The 14439-nt window shown below is 43.6% G+C and overlaps 1 protein-coding gene across 1 annotated transcript in view; it reads right to left on the reverse strand.

Annotated features, from left to right (window-relative positions):
- The window catches only part of USP35 (ubiquitin specific peptidase 35), a 90336-nt gene that overhangs the window by 4409 nt on the left and 71488 nt on the right, over window positions 1–14439 (reverse strand). The window contains exon 8 of the mRNA XM_059069507.2: window positions 565–658. Coding sequence (XP_058925490.1) covers window positions 565–658 — 94 coding nt within the window. The remainder of the gene's footprint in view (window positions 1–564; window positions 659–14439) is intronic.

The following is a 14439-nucleotide window of genomic DNA, read 5'->3' on the forward strand; positions in this document are numbered from 1 at the left end:
AACCCCATCATGATCAACGCTCCCTCCCTAATACGCACACTAAACTCGCGTTTTGCTCTGCCCAAGCACGACAGTTGCTATCTGCAGGTTTCTCCTCCCCACCAGACTACGTGCTCCGTGGAGGCAGGACTGTGGCTGACTCATCTCTGTGCCCCTGCACAGGGCCTGGTATAATGCCTGCCTGGCCAAGGGCTTTAGGTTCCAGGAGGGCAGAGACAGTGATTAAAACAAATACAGCCCTCAGGGTGCCTGGCAGGCAATAGAAGTGCTCAAAAATGACAGCAGATCAACAAAGCAACACCTAATAGAATGGACTGAACCACCGATGGGGGAGATGTGGGCAGCACAGCACAGAGGGGCTCAGGAGGCACTCCCTCGTCTGTCTGGTAAGGGTGCTGAATCGGGCCCTTGGGCTTTAGCCGTGAACCCATGCCAGCCTGGACTGGGGCCCAACAACTTACACCAGAAAGTGGGGGCCCACAGCCAGATGCAGGCAGGTCGTGGGGAAGGGGAGGTGTCAGACCGAGCCTCCTCTCCAGCACCCCCGACTCCCCCTGTGCTCACCTGGCTGTGCTCCAGGAAGGCGAAGAGCCACTGCAGCTTGGTCATCAAGGGCTGGGAGTTGTTCTCAGTCAAACGGAGCACACAGTGTCTGAAACTTCCAAACAGAGCAGGGCACCTGGAGTAAGCCAAGGGCACCCAAAGAACCTCTACTCACCCATACTGTGGCAACCCAAGGACTCCAAGCTAAAGGCAGGACAGACACCTGTAGCTCAAATCTGGGCCAGGCACCAGGGAGGAGGAGCAGGTGAACAGCTCGGCTTGGACAACAAGGTGACCCCTGCAGTCCCTTCCAGTTCTAACAACCCATGACTCCACAATTTGAAGATTCGAATGTCCTAAGGTCTTATGGTCTCAGGGTTTTAAAGTTGGAACTCTCAGACATGCTCCAGAGTCCATGCCAATATCATCACCAGCCACTCACACCCTTCTCCCTACTTCCCTGAGAAATGGCGTTCAGACCCATCCAGAGCAGCAGGCCCTGCTCCAACCTTGGCCCTCCAAGACAACTATTACAGCCCCTTCTCAGGGACCCTGCCACCCCAACTTGTCCCGCTGCCTTCAAATAGGAGGGGTCAATGTGAGGAATATGCTGAAAAAAGAGGAGGGGTGTAGACTGCGGCTCATGAAGGGGTCTGATCCCATGGGAGATAAAGAGCCCCTCCTGACAACCACATTCCCTGGAACAAGCCAATTCCCAAGCCCCAGCTGAGCTCCTGTTCTCCCAAGAAGCTCTGGCTAGACAGGTAGGCATCTCTCCAACCTGCACCCACTGTGCAGGACAGTGTAACCAAAGTGCAGTCCACTTAGCAGTCTGTGACAAAGCAAGTTCAGAAACAGACTTTAGAACCTTGTATAGTGATTTGACAGTACTATGACGGTACAAGCATACGATCATTTCCTAGTAACTCATTTTATTGTATTCTACAAAAGGAAGAGTCTGCAGCAGACTGGAAGTTCAAAAAAACGAAACAAAACTAGTCCTTCCCCAGGCAGTTTGAGAAGCACAATAGCAGCATGTTAGGAGTTCCTAGAGTTCAGCTCCAACCTCCTCCTGGACCTGAAGTTCAGAGAGAAGAAACTGCTTGGAGGTCTTACCACAGCCAAAACCAAGGCTTACTTTCACTGTGACTTTTTTAAAAAGATGTCTAGAGGCTTCCCTGGTGGCGCAGTGGTTGAGAATCCACCTGCCGATGTAAGGGGACACGGGTTCATGCCCCGGTCCGGGAAGATCCCACATGCCACGGAGCGGCTGGGCCCGTGAGCCATGGCCGCTGAGCCTGTGCTCTGCAACGGGAGAGGCCACAACAGTGAGAGGCCCGTGTACCGCAAAAAAAAATAATAATAATAAAAAAATTTTTAAGTAAAATAAATAAAATTTAAAAAGGTGTCTAAGTGTGGTACTGGTGAAAGAACAGTTGAATAAATCAGTAGAACAGAATAAAGTGCCCAGAAACAGATCCCCATAAATATAGTCAACTGATCGTTGACAAAGGAGCAAAGGCAATATAATGGAGCAGAGAAAGTCCGGTCAACAAATGATATTGGAACAAGTATACATCCAAAACCAAAAAAATGAATCTGAACACAAACCCTACACCTGTCACAAAAATTAACTCCAAATGGATCATAGACCTAAATGTAAAATTCAAAACTATAAAACTCTTAGAAAATAACAGGAGAAACCTAGTGACCTTGAGTGTGGTGATGCCTTTTTAGATACATCACCAAAGACACAATCCATGAGAGAAATAATTGATAAGCTGGATTTCATTGAAATTTTAAAATTCTGTTCTGTGAAGTATAGTATCAAGAGAATTAGAAGACAAACCAGAGACTGGGAGAAAATATTTGTAAAATACACATCTGGTAAAGGACTGTTAAAAAAAAAAAAAAACACCTCTTAAAACTAAACAATAAGAAAACAAACAACCTGATTAAAAAGTGAGCCAGGGCTTCCCTGGTGGCGCAGTGGTTGAGAGTCCACCTGCCGATGCAGGGGACACGGGTTCGTGTCCCGGTCCGGGAAGATCCCACATGCCATGGAGCAGCTAGGCCCGTGAGCCATGGCCGCTGAGCCTGTGCATCCAGAGCCTGTGCTCTGCAATGGGGGAGGCCACAACAGTGAGAGGCCCACGTAACGCAAAAAGAAAAAAAGAAAAAAAAAAAAAAGTGAGCCAAACATTTTAACAAACATCACACACACACACACAAATTATATATACATATATATATACACAGAGATGGTAAATAAGCACATGAAAAGATGCTCAACATCATGTCAATCAGGGAAATACAAATTAAAACAACAATGAGATACCACTACACACCTATTAGAAAGGCCAAAATCCAGAACACTGACAACACCAAATGCTAGCAAGGATGTGGAGCAACAGGAATTCTCATTCATTGCTGGTGGGAATGCAAAATGGTACAGCCACTTTGGAAGACAGTTTGGCAGTTTCTTACACAACTAAACATACTCTTCCCATCCTATGCAGCAATCACACTCTTTGGTATTTACCCAAAGGAGCCGAAACCTTATATCCACAAAAACCTGCACAGGGATGTTGATGCAAGCTTTATTTAGAATTGCCAAAACTTGGAAGCAACTAACATGTCCCTTCAGTAGGTTAATGGATAAATGGCACTGTGGTACATCCTGGCACTGGAATATTATTCAATGCCAAAAAGAAATGAGCTATCAAGCCACAAACAGAAATGGAGCAACCTTAAATGCATAATACTAACTGAAAGAAGCTAATCTGAAAAGGCTACATACTATATGATTCCAAATATATGATTCCAAATGTATGATTCTGGAAAAGGCAAAACTATGGAAACAGTAAAAAGGTTGCCAGGAGTTAGAGGGGGGTGAACAGATAGAGCAGAGGATTTTTAGGGCAGCGAAAATACATTAGATGAACCTCTGGAACAACATTAAATGCACCATTTGCATTATAGGGGTCCCAGAAGAAGAGAGAGACAGGGCCTGAGAAAATATTTGAAGAGTTAACAGCTGAAAACTTCCCTAACATGGGAAAGGAGGAATACATCAAGACACATATTAATCAAATTGACAAAAATTAAAGAGAAAATATTAAAAGCAACAAGGGGAAACCAACAAATAACATACAAGGGAATCCCCATAAGGTTATGAGCTGATTTTTCAGCAGAAACTCTGCAGGCCAGAAAGGAGTGGTATGATATTTTTAAAGCAATAAAAGGGGAAAAACCTACAACCAAGAATACTCTACCCAGCAAGGCTCTCATTCAGATTTGACATAGAAATCAAAAACTTTACAGACAAACAAAAGCTAAGACAATTCAGCACCACCAAACCAGTTTTACAACAAATGCTAAAGGAACTGCTCTAGGCAGAAAAGAAAAGGCCACAACTAGAAATAAGAAAATTATGAATGGGAAAGCTCACTGGTAAAGGCAAACATACAATAAAGGTAGGAAATCATCCACACACAAATATGATATCAAAGCTAGCAATTGTGAGGAGAGGAGAGTACAAATGCAGGATATTGGAAATGCACTGGAAATTAAGAAACCAGAAACTTAAAAAACAATCTTGTGTATATATACAAACTATTATATCAAAACCCCATGGTAACTGCAAACCAAAAATCTACACTAGATACATACACAAAAAAGAAAAAGGAATCCAAACTCAACACTGAAGATAGTCATCAAATCACAGGAAAACAGAACAGAGGAAGGGAAGGAAAAAGACCTACAAAAACAAATTCAAAACAATTAACAAGGGCTTCCCTGGTGGCGCGGTGGTTAAGAATCCGCCTGCCAGTGCAGGGGACACAGGTTTGAGCCCTGGTACAGGAAAAGCCCACATCCCACGGAGCAACTAAGCCCATGCGCCACAACTACTGAGCCTGCGCTCTAGAGCCTGTGCTCTGCAACAAGAGAAGCCACCAGAATGAGAAGCCCACGCACTGCAATGAAGAGTAACCCCGGCTCACTGCAACTAGAGAAAGCCCACTCGCAGCAACGTAGACCCAACACAGCCCAAAATAAATAAAAATAAATTTATTTTAAAAAATTAACAAAATGGCAATAAGAACATACATATTGATAATTACCTTAAATGTAAATGGATTAAGTGCTTCAACCAAAAGACACAGACTGGCCGAATGGATACAAAAACAAGTCGCATATATATGCTGTCTACAAGAGACTCACACTTCAGATCTAGGGACACATACAGACTGAAAATGAGGGGACAGAAAAAGGTACTCCATGCAAATGGAAATCAGAAGAAAGCTGGAGTAGCAATACTCATATCAGACAAAATAGACTTTGAAAGAAAGACTATTACTAGAGACAAAGAAGGACACTACATAATGATCAAGGAATCAGTCCAAGAAAATATAACAATTATAAATATATGTGCACCCAACATAGAAGCACCTCAATATATAAGGCAAATACTAACAGCCATAAAAGGAGAAATCAACAGTAACACAATAATAGTGGGAGACTTTAACCCCCCACTTTCACCAATGGACAGATCATCCAGACAGAAAATCAATAAAGAAACACAGGCCTTGAATGACACATAAGACCAGATGAACTCAATTGATATTTATAGAGGATTCCATCCAAAAGCAGCAGAACATACGTTTTTTTCAAGTGCACACAGAACATTCTCCAGGATTGACCACATGCTGGGCCACAAAGCAAACCCTGGTAAATTTAAGAAACTTGAAATCATATCAAGCAGTTCTTCCGACCACAATTGTATGAGATTAGAAAACGATCACAGAGAGAGATCAAGATATCGGAGTAGCAGGACGTAAAGTTCACCCTCTCCCACAAATACATCAAAAATACATCTACAGGTGAAACAATTCTCACAGAATATCTACCTAACACTGGCAGAAGACCTCAGAATGCTGAAAGGGCAAGAAAATCTCCACGTAACCAGGTGGGAAAAAAGGAAAAAAAGAAGAAAAGCAAGCAAGAAAGGAATCGGGATGGGACCTGCAACACTGGGAGGGAGCTATGAAAAAGGAAAGGTTCCTGCAACCTGGGAAGCCCCCTCACTGGCAGGGAGATCAGCCAAGATAGAAGGGGAGCTTCAGAGCCTTTGAGGAGAGCGCAGCAACCTGTTTGAGGCAGCCAGAGCAGAGGGAGAACTGCACAGATGGTCAGTGCCACCACCCTGTGCTCCCTAGCCTGACACACATGTCTGCCAGAACTGGCAAGGGCGCGGAACTTGGGCTTTGGAGATCAGAACTGGGAAGAGGACTGGGGATGGCTGTGTGGAGACAGACAGGGGTGGGAGTGGTGCTAGAATCCAGTACAACCATGGCTGGGGGTGTATGTGGAGGAAGCCTGGGACGTCATAGAGCTCAGTCACCACTGTTTGGGGGGTGCACAGGGGAAGGGTGGGACCCAGATTGCAGCCTTTTTCCCTGTGGGCACACATGCAGAGGGCAGGACACTGCCTGCACAGGCTCCAGGGGCAGTCGTAAACCTCCACTGCTGCCCACCTGAACACCAGGAGCAGTCACCAGCCCCCACTGCTTCTCTCCCACATCCCAGGAGTGGTCATGGGCTCCTGCCACCTCCCTCCCTGACGCCAGGAGTGATTGCAAGCCCCTGCCACCTCCCTCTCAGACCTAAGGAGTGGTCCCACCACTGCCCACCCGAACTCCAGGAGTGGTTGCAAGTCACATCCACTCGCATCGCATGCCCTGAGGGTGAGTCTGAGCCACTACCACCACTGAGAACCCCAGGACTGGGCACCAGCCACCACATCTGCACACACCCTATCAAGGGGATAACAACCAGCACAAGCTGAGAAGAGAGGCTACAGGGATCTATACTAAAAATAGCCCTCACACCAAATTTATTAAACCCACACAAGCTACACAGGGATGAAACCACATATAAATAGCTCTCCAAGACCACAGTAGATAATTGTTTCTCCTAAACTTACAGAGTAAGAGAAATATAAGTAACATGAAGAAGCAAAGGAACCACTCCCAGTTAAATGACCCGGTGCATTCCCCTGAATGAACAATGAAGCAGACCTCTTCAGTCTAACAGACACTGATTTCAAAAAGGAGATAATAAAAACACTGAAGAAATTAAGAAAGGCTATTGACAGAAATGCAGAGTACTATAAAAAAGGACTAGAAACTATAGAGAGGAACCAAGAAAAATTAGAAAATATATTTGCAGAGATGAAAGCTGAGCTAAAGGCAATGAACAGCAGAATGAATAATTCAAAAGAATGAATAAGTGACCTGGAAGATAGAAAAATGGAAATCACCCAATCAGGACAGCAGACAGTACACAGACTAAAAAACAAAAAGCAAAACAAATTCTGTGAAAGTGATGATAACCACAATGAACAGCAAAAATATATACATGAAGATATAAAAGAGAATATCAAAATCATAAAATGTAGGGGAGGAGAGTAAGAAAATGTAGAATTTTTTCCTAGACTGTGTTTAAGCCTATATGACTACCAGTCTAAGGCAAGCAGATATAGGAAGGGGTTAACATATTTGAAAAACAGGGTAACCACAAATCAAAAACATACAACAGATTCACAAAAAAACAAAAAGAAGAGAACAAAAGTATAATACAAAAGAAAATCATCAAACCAGAAAAGGAAAAACAAAAAGAAAAAGAAAGGGACAGGGAGAAAATATAAAATCAATGGGAAAACATGGTTTAAAATGACAACAGGGCTTCCCTGGTGGCGCAGTGGTTGAGAATCCGCCTGCCGATGCAGGGGACACGGGTTCGTGCCCCGGTCCGGGAAGATCCCACATGCCGCAGAGCGGCTGGGCCCGTGAGCCATGGCCGCTGAGCCTGTGCGTCCGGAGCCTGCACTCCGCAATGGGAGAGGCCACAACAGTGAGAGGCCCACGTACCACAAAAAAAAATAATAATAAAAAAATAAAAATAAAATGACAACAAATACATATCTATAAATAATTACCTTAAATATCAATGGACTGAATGCTCCAATCAAAAGACACAGAGTGGGGCTTCCCTGGTGGCGCAGTGGTTGAGAGTCCACCTGCCGATGCAGGGGACACAGGTTCATGCCCTGGTCTGGGAAGATCCCACATGCCGTGGAGCGGCTGGGCCCGTGAGCCATGGCCGCTGAGCCTGCGCCTCCGGAGCCTGTGCTCCGCGATGGTAGAGGCCACAACAGTGAGAGGCCCGCGTACCGCAAAAAAAAAAAAAAAAAAAAAGAAAGACACAGAGTGGAAGGTTGGATAAAAAAGCAAGAGACTACAATATGCTGCCTATAAGAGACCTACTTTAGGACAAAGGACACACATATATTGAAAGAGAGGGGATGGAAAAAGATGTTTCATGCAAACAGAAGTGACAACAAAGGGGGGGGTGGCAATGCTCATATCAGACAAAACAGACTTTAAAACAAAGGCCATAAAGAAAGATAAAGAAGAACATCATATAATGATAAAAGGATCAATACAAGAAGAGGATTTTACACTTGTCAACATATATGCTCCTAATATAGGAGCAGCCAAATATATAAAACAAATACTAACAGACATAAAGGGAGAAATTGACAGAAATACAATAATACTAGGGGACTTTAACACCCCACTCACATCAATGGACAGATCTTCTACACAGAGAATCAATAAGGCAACAGAGATACTAAATGATACAATAGGACAGTTAAACTTAATTGATATTTTCAGGACACTACATCTAAAAAAATGAGAATACACATTCTTTTCAAGTGCACGTGGAATATTCTTTAGGATTGACCACATACTAGGGCACAAAACAACCCTCAACAAATTTAAGAATACAGAAATTATCTCAAGCATCTTTTCTGACCACAGTGGCATGAAACTAGAAATTAACCACAGAAAAAGAAATGAAAAAAAAAAAAAGAAAAATTACATGGTGACTAAACAACATGCTACTAAACAACCAATGGGTCAATGATGAAATCAAAGAGGAAATTCAAAAATACCTTCAGACAAATGACAATGAAAACACAACCATACAAAATCTATGGGATGCAGCAAAAGTTCCTAGAGGGAAGTTCACAGCAATACAGGCCTTACTCAAAAACCAAGAAAAATCTCAAACAACCTAGCCTACCAATTAAAAGAACTAAAAAAGAAGAACAAACAAAACCTTAATTCAGCAGAAGGAAGAAAATAATAAAGATCAGAGGAAATAAATAAGATAAAGATTAAAAAAACAATAGAAAGGGACTTCCCTGGTGATCCAGTGGCTACGACTCTGCGCTCCCAATGCAGGGGGCCTGGGATTGATCTCTGGTCAGGGAACTAGACCCCACATGCTGCAACTAAGAGTTCACATGCCGCAACTAAAAAGGATCCTGCATGCTGCAACTAAAGATCCCACGTGTCGCGACTAAAAGATCCCGTATGCCACAACTAAAAGATCCCACATGCCGCAACTGAAGATCCCACATGAGGCAACAAAGACCTGCATACCACAACTAAGATGTGGCACAGCCAAATAAATAAATAAATATTTTTAATCAATAAAAACAAGAGCTGGTTCTTTGAAAGGATAAACAAGATTGACAAAACTCTGGCCAGGCTCACCACGAAGAAAAGAGACAGAACCCAAATAAAATAAGAAACAAGAAAGGAAACACAACTGATACTGCAGAAATACAAAGTAATAATAATAAGAAGAAGAAGAAAATACTATAAACAATTATATGCCAACGAATTCAACAACCTAGAAGAAATGGACAAATTTCTAGAAACATACAGCCCACCGAAACTGAATCAAGAAGAAATAGATAATTGGAACAGACCAATCACTAAAAGTGAAATAGAATTATGTAATTTTAAAACTCCCTACAAACAAAAGACCAGGACCAAATGGCTTCACAGGCAAATTCTACTAAACATACAAAAAAGAATTTATACCAATCCTTCTCAAACTCTTCCAAAAAACTGAAGAAGAGGGAACACTCCCAAGGACAGTCTATGAAGTTACCATCACCCTGATACCAAATCCAGATAAAGACACCACCAAAAAAAAAAAAAAAATTACAAGCCAATATCTTTGATGAATATAGATGGAAAAAATTCTCAACAAAATATTAGCAAACCAAATCCAACAACACATAAAAAACATCATACACCATGACAAAGTGGGAGTCATCCCAAGTTCATAAGAATAGTTCTACATATGCAAATCAATGTGATAAACCACATAAACAAAAGACAAAAACCATGTAATCATCTCAACAGATGCAGAAAAAGCATTTGACAAAATTCAACATCCATTCATAATAAAAACACTTACCAAAGTGGGTATAGACAGAACATATCACAAAATAGTAAAAGCTGTTTATGACAAATCCACAGCCAATATAGTACTCAATGGTGAAAAGTTGAAAGCCTTGGCGGGGGGGAGCGAGAAGATGGCGGAAGAGTAAGATGCAGGGATCACCTTCCTCCTCACAGATACATCAGAAATACATCTACATGTGGAACTCCTCCTATAGAACACCCACCAAATGCTGGCAGAAGACCTCAGACCTCCCAAAAGGCAAGAAACTCCCCACGTACCTGGGTAGGGCAAAAGAAAAAAGAATAAACAAAGACAAAGAATAGGGACGGGACCTGCACCAGTGGGAGGGAGCCGTGAAGGAGGAAAGGTTCCCACACACTAGAAGCCCCGTTGCGGGCAGAGACTGCGGGTGGCGGAGGGGGAAGCTTCGGAGCCGAGGAGGAGAGCGCAGCAACAGGGTGCGGAGGGCAAAGCGGAGAGATTCCGCAGAGGATCGGTGCCGACCAGCACTCACCAGCCCGAGGCTTGTCTGCTCACCCGCTGGGGCAGGCGGGGCTGGGAGCTGAGCCTCCGGCTTCAGTCGGATCCCAGGGAAAGGTCAGGAGTTGGCAGAGTGAAAACAGCCTGAAGGGGTTAGTGCACCACGGCTAGCCGCCGGGAGGGAGTCTGGTTGAAGCCTGGAGCTGCCGAAGAGGCAAGAGACCTTTTCTTCCCTCTTTGCCTCCTGTTGCGCGAGGAGAGGGGTTTAAGCACGCCGCTTAAAGGAGCTCCAGAAACGGGCGCGGAGCTACCAAAGAGACAAGAGACTTTTTCTTGCCTCTTTGCTTCCTCGGGAGCGAGGAGAGGGGATTAAGGGCACTGCGTAAAGGAGCTCCAGAAACGGGCGCGAGCCGAGGCTGTCGGCACGGACAACAGAGACAGGTGTGGGACGCTAGGGTTGCTACTGCCGCCACCAAGAGCCCTGTGTGCGAGCACAGGTAACTCTCCACACCGCCCCTTCCGGAAGCCCGTGCAGCCCGCCAAGGCCGGGGTCCCGGGATCCAGGGGCAGCTTCCCCGAGAAAACGCACGGTGCGCCTCGGGCCGGTGCAGCGTCATGCTGGCCTCTGACGTCGCAGGCTTGCCCCGCATCTGTGCCCCTCCTCCCCCTGGACTGAGGGAGCCAGAGCCCCCGAATCAGCTGCTCCTTTAACCCTGTCCTGTCTGAGCAAAGGGCAGACGTCCTCGGACAACCTACGTGCAGACGCGGGGCCAAGTCCAAAGCTGAACCCCAGGAGCTGTGCGAACAAAGAGAGGGGGAGGTCTCTCCCAGCAGCCTCAGAAGCAGCAGATTAAAGCTCCACAGTCAACTTGAAGTGCCCTGCAGCTGTGGAAAACCTGAATAGACAGCGAAATATCCCAAGTTGAGGAGGTGGACTTTGGGAGCAAGATATACTATTATTTTCCCCTTTTTTCTTTTCGTGAGTGTGTATGTGGGTGCTGCTGTGTGAGATTTTGTCTGTATAGCTTTGTTTTCACCATTTGTCCTAGGGTTAGACCGACCCGTTTTTCTTTTTCGATTTTTTTCTTTAACAGAAATTTTTCATCTTAATAACTATTTTTTATTTTAATAACTATATTTTATCCTACTTTATTTTGTCTTCTCCCTTTCTTTCTTCCTTTCTTCCCTCCTTTCTTTTCTACTTCCCTCCTTCCTGCCTTACTTCCTGCCTTCCTTCCTCCCTTCCTTACTCCCTTCCTTTCTTCCTTCCTTCCCTCCCTTCCTCCTTCCTTCCTTTCCTTTCTATTTTTTTCTCCCTTTTATTTTGAGCAGTGTGGATTAAAGGCTCTTGGCACTCCAGCCAGGTGTCAAGGCTGTGTCTCTGAGGTGGGAGAACCAACCTCAGGACACTGGTCCAACAAGAGACCTCCCAACTCCACGTAATATCAAATGGCGAAAATCTCCCAGAGATTTCCATCTCAACACCAAGACCCAGCTTCACTCAAGGACCAGCAACAAACAGTGCTGGACACCCTATACCCAACAAAGAGCAAGACAGGTCTACAGCCCTATCTGTTAGCAGAGAGGCTGCCTAAAATCATAAGGCTACCAACATCCCCATACACACCACCAGACATGGACCTGCCCACCAGAAAGACAAGATCCAGCCTCATCCACCAGAACAGAGGCACTAGTCCTACCAACCAGGAAACCTGCTCAACCCACTGAACCAACCTCAGCCACTGGGGACAGCCACCAAAAACAACGGGAACTACGAACCTGCAGCCTGCAAAAAGGAGACCCCAAACACAGTAAGATACGCAAAATGAGAAGACAGAAAAACACAGCAGATGAAGGAGCAAGATAAAAACACACCAGACCTAACAAATGAAGAGGTAATAGGCAGTCTACCTGAAAAATAATTCAGAATAATGATAGTAAAGATGATTCAAAATCTTGGAAATAGAATAGACAAATTGCAAGAAACAGTTAACAAGGACCTAGAAGAAATAAAGAGGAAGCAAGCAACGATGAGCAACACAATAAATGAAATGAAAAATACTCTAGATGAGATCAATAGCAGAATAACTGAGGCAGAAGGACGGATAAGTGACCTGGAAGATAAAATAGTGGAAATAACTACTGCAGAGCAGAAGAAAGAAAAAAGAATGAAAAGAACTGAGGACAGTCTCAGAGACCTCTGGGACAACATTAAACGCACCAACATTCGAATTATAGGGGTCCCAGAAGAAGAACAGAAAAAGAAAGGGACTGAGAAAATATTTGAAGAGATTATAGTTGAAAACTTCCCTAATACAGGAAAGGAAATAGTCAATCAAGTCCACGAAGCACAGAGAGTCCCATACAGGATAAAACCAAGGATAACGGCTTCCCTGGTGGCGCAGTGGTTGAGAATCCGCCTGCCGATGCAGGAGACACGGGTTCGTGCCCCGGTCCCGGAAGATCCCACGTGCCGCGGAGCGGCTGGGCCCGTGAGCCATGGCCGCTAGGCCTGTGCGTCCAGAGCCTGTGCTCCGCAACGGGAGAGGCCACAGCAGTGAGAGGCCCGCATACCGCAAAAAAAAAAAAAAAAAAAAAAAAACCAAGGATAAACACGCCAAGACACATAATAATCAAACTGTCAAAAATTAAATACAAAGAAAACATATTAAAAGCAGCAAGGAGCAAGGAGAAAGCAACAAATAACACACAAGGGAATCCCCATAAGGTTAACATCTGATCTTTCAGCAGAAACTCTACAAGCCAGAAGGGAGTGGCAGGACATATTTAAAGTGATGAAGAAAAAAAACCTACAACCAAGATTACTCTACCCAGCAAGGATCTCATTCAGATTTGATGGAGAAATTAAAACCTTTACAGACAAGCAAAAGCTGAGAGAGTTCAGCACCACCAAACCAGCTTTACAACAAATGCTAAAGGAACTTCTCTAAGCAAGAAACACAAGAGAAGGAAAAGACCTACAAGAACAACCCGAAACAATTAAGTAAATGGTAATAGGAACACACATATCGATAATTACCTTAAATGTAAATGGATTAAATGCTACCACCAAAAGACACAGACTGGCTGAATGGATACAAAAACAGGACCCATATATATGGTGTCTACAAGAGACCCACTTCAGACCTAGGGACACTTACAGAGTGAAAGTGAGGGGATGGAAAAAGATATTCCATGCAAATGGAAATCAGAAGAAAGCTGGAGTAGCAATTCTCATATCAGACAAAATAGACTTTAAAATAAAAACTATTATAAGAGACAAAGAAGGACACTGCATAATGATCAAGGGATCGATCCATGAAGAAGATATAACAATTGTAAACATTTATGCACCCAACACAGGAGCACTTCAATACATAAGGCAAATACTAACAGCCATAAAAGGGGAAATCGGCAGTAACACAATCATAGTAGGGGACTTCAACACCCCACTGTCACCAATGGACAGATCATCCAAAATGAAAATAAATAAGGAAACACAAGGTTTAAATGATACATTGCAAAAGATGGATTTACTTGATATTTATAGGACATTCCATCCAAAAACAACAGAATACACATTTTTCTCAAGTGCTCATGGAACATTCTCCAGGATAGATCATATATTGGGTCACAAATCTAGCCTTGGCAAATTTAAGAAATTGAAATCGTATCAAGTATCTTTTCTGACCACAACGCTATGAGACTAGATATCAATTACAGGAAAAGATCTGTAAAAAATACAAACACATGGAGGCTAAATAATACACTACTTAATAACGAAGTGATCACTGAAGAAATCAAAGAGGAAATCAAAAACTCCTTAGTAACAAATGACAATGGAGACACGACGACCCAAAACCTATGGGATACAGCAAAAGCAGTTCTAAGAGGGAAGTTTATAGCAATACAACCATACCTTAAAAAACAGGAAGCATCTGTAATAAACAACCTAACTTTGCACCTAAAGCAATTAGAGAAGGGAGAACAATAAAACCCCAAATTTAGCAGAAGGAAAGAAATCATAAAGATCAGATCAGAAATAAATAGAAATAAATGAAAAAGAAATGAAGGAAACAATAGCAA

This window comes from Kogia breviceps, chromosome 7 (assembly GCF_026419965.1).
Source record: "Kogia breviceps isolate mKogBre1 chromosome 7, mKogBre1 haplotype 1, whole genome shotgun sequence".
Lineage (NCBI taxonomy): Eukaryota > Metazoa > Chordata > Mammalia > Artiodactyla > Physeteridae > Kogia > Kogia breviceps.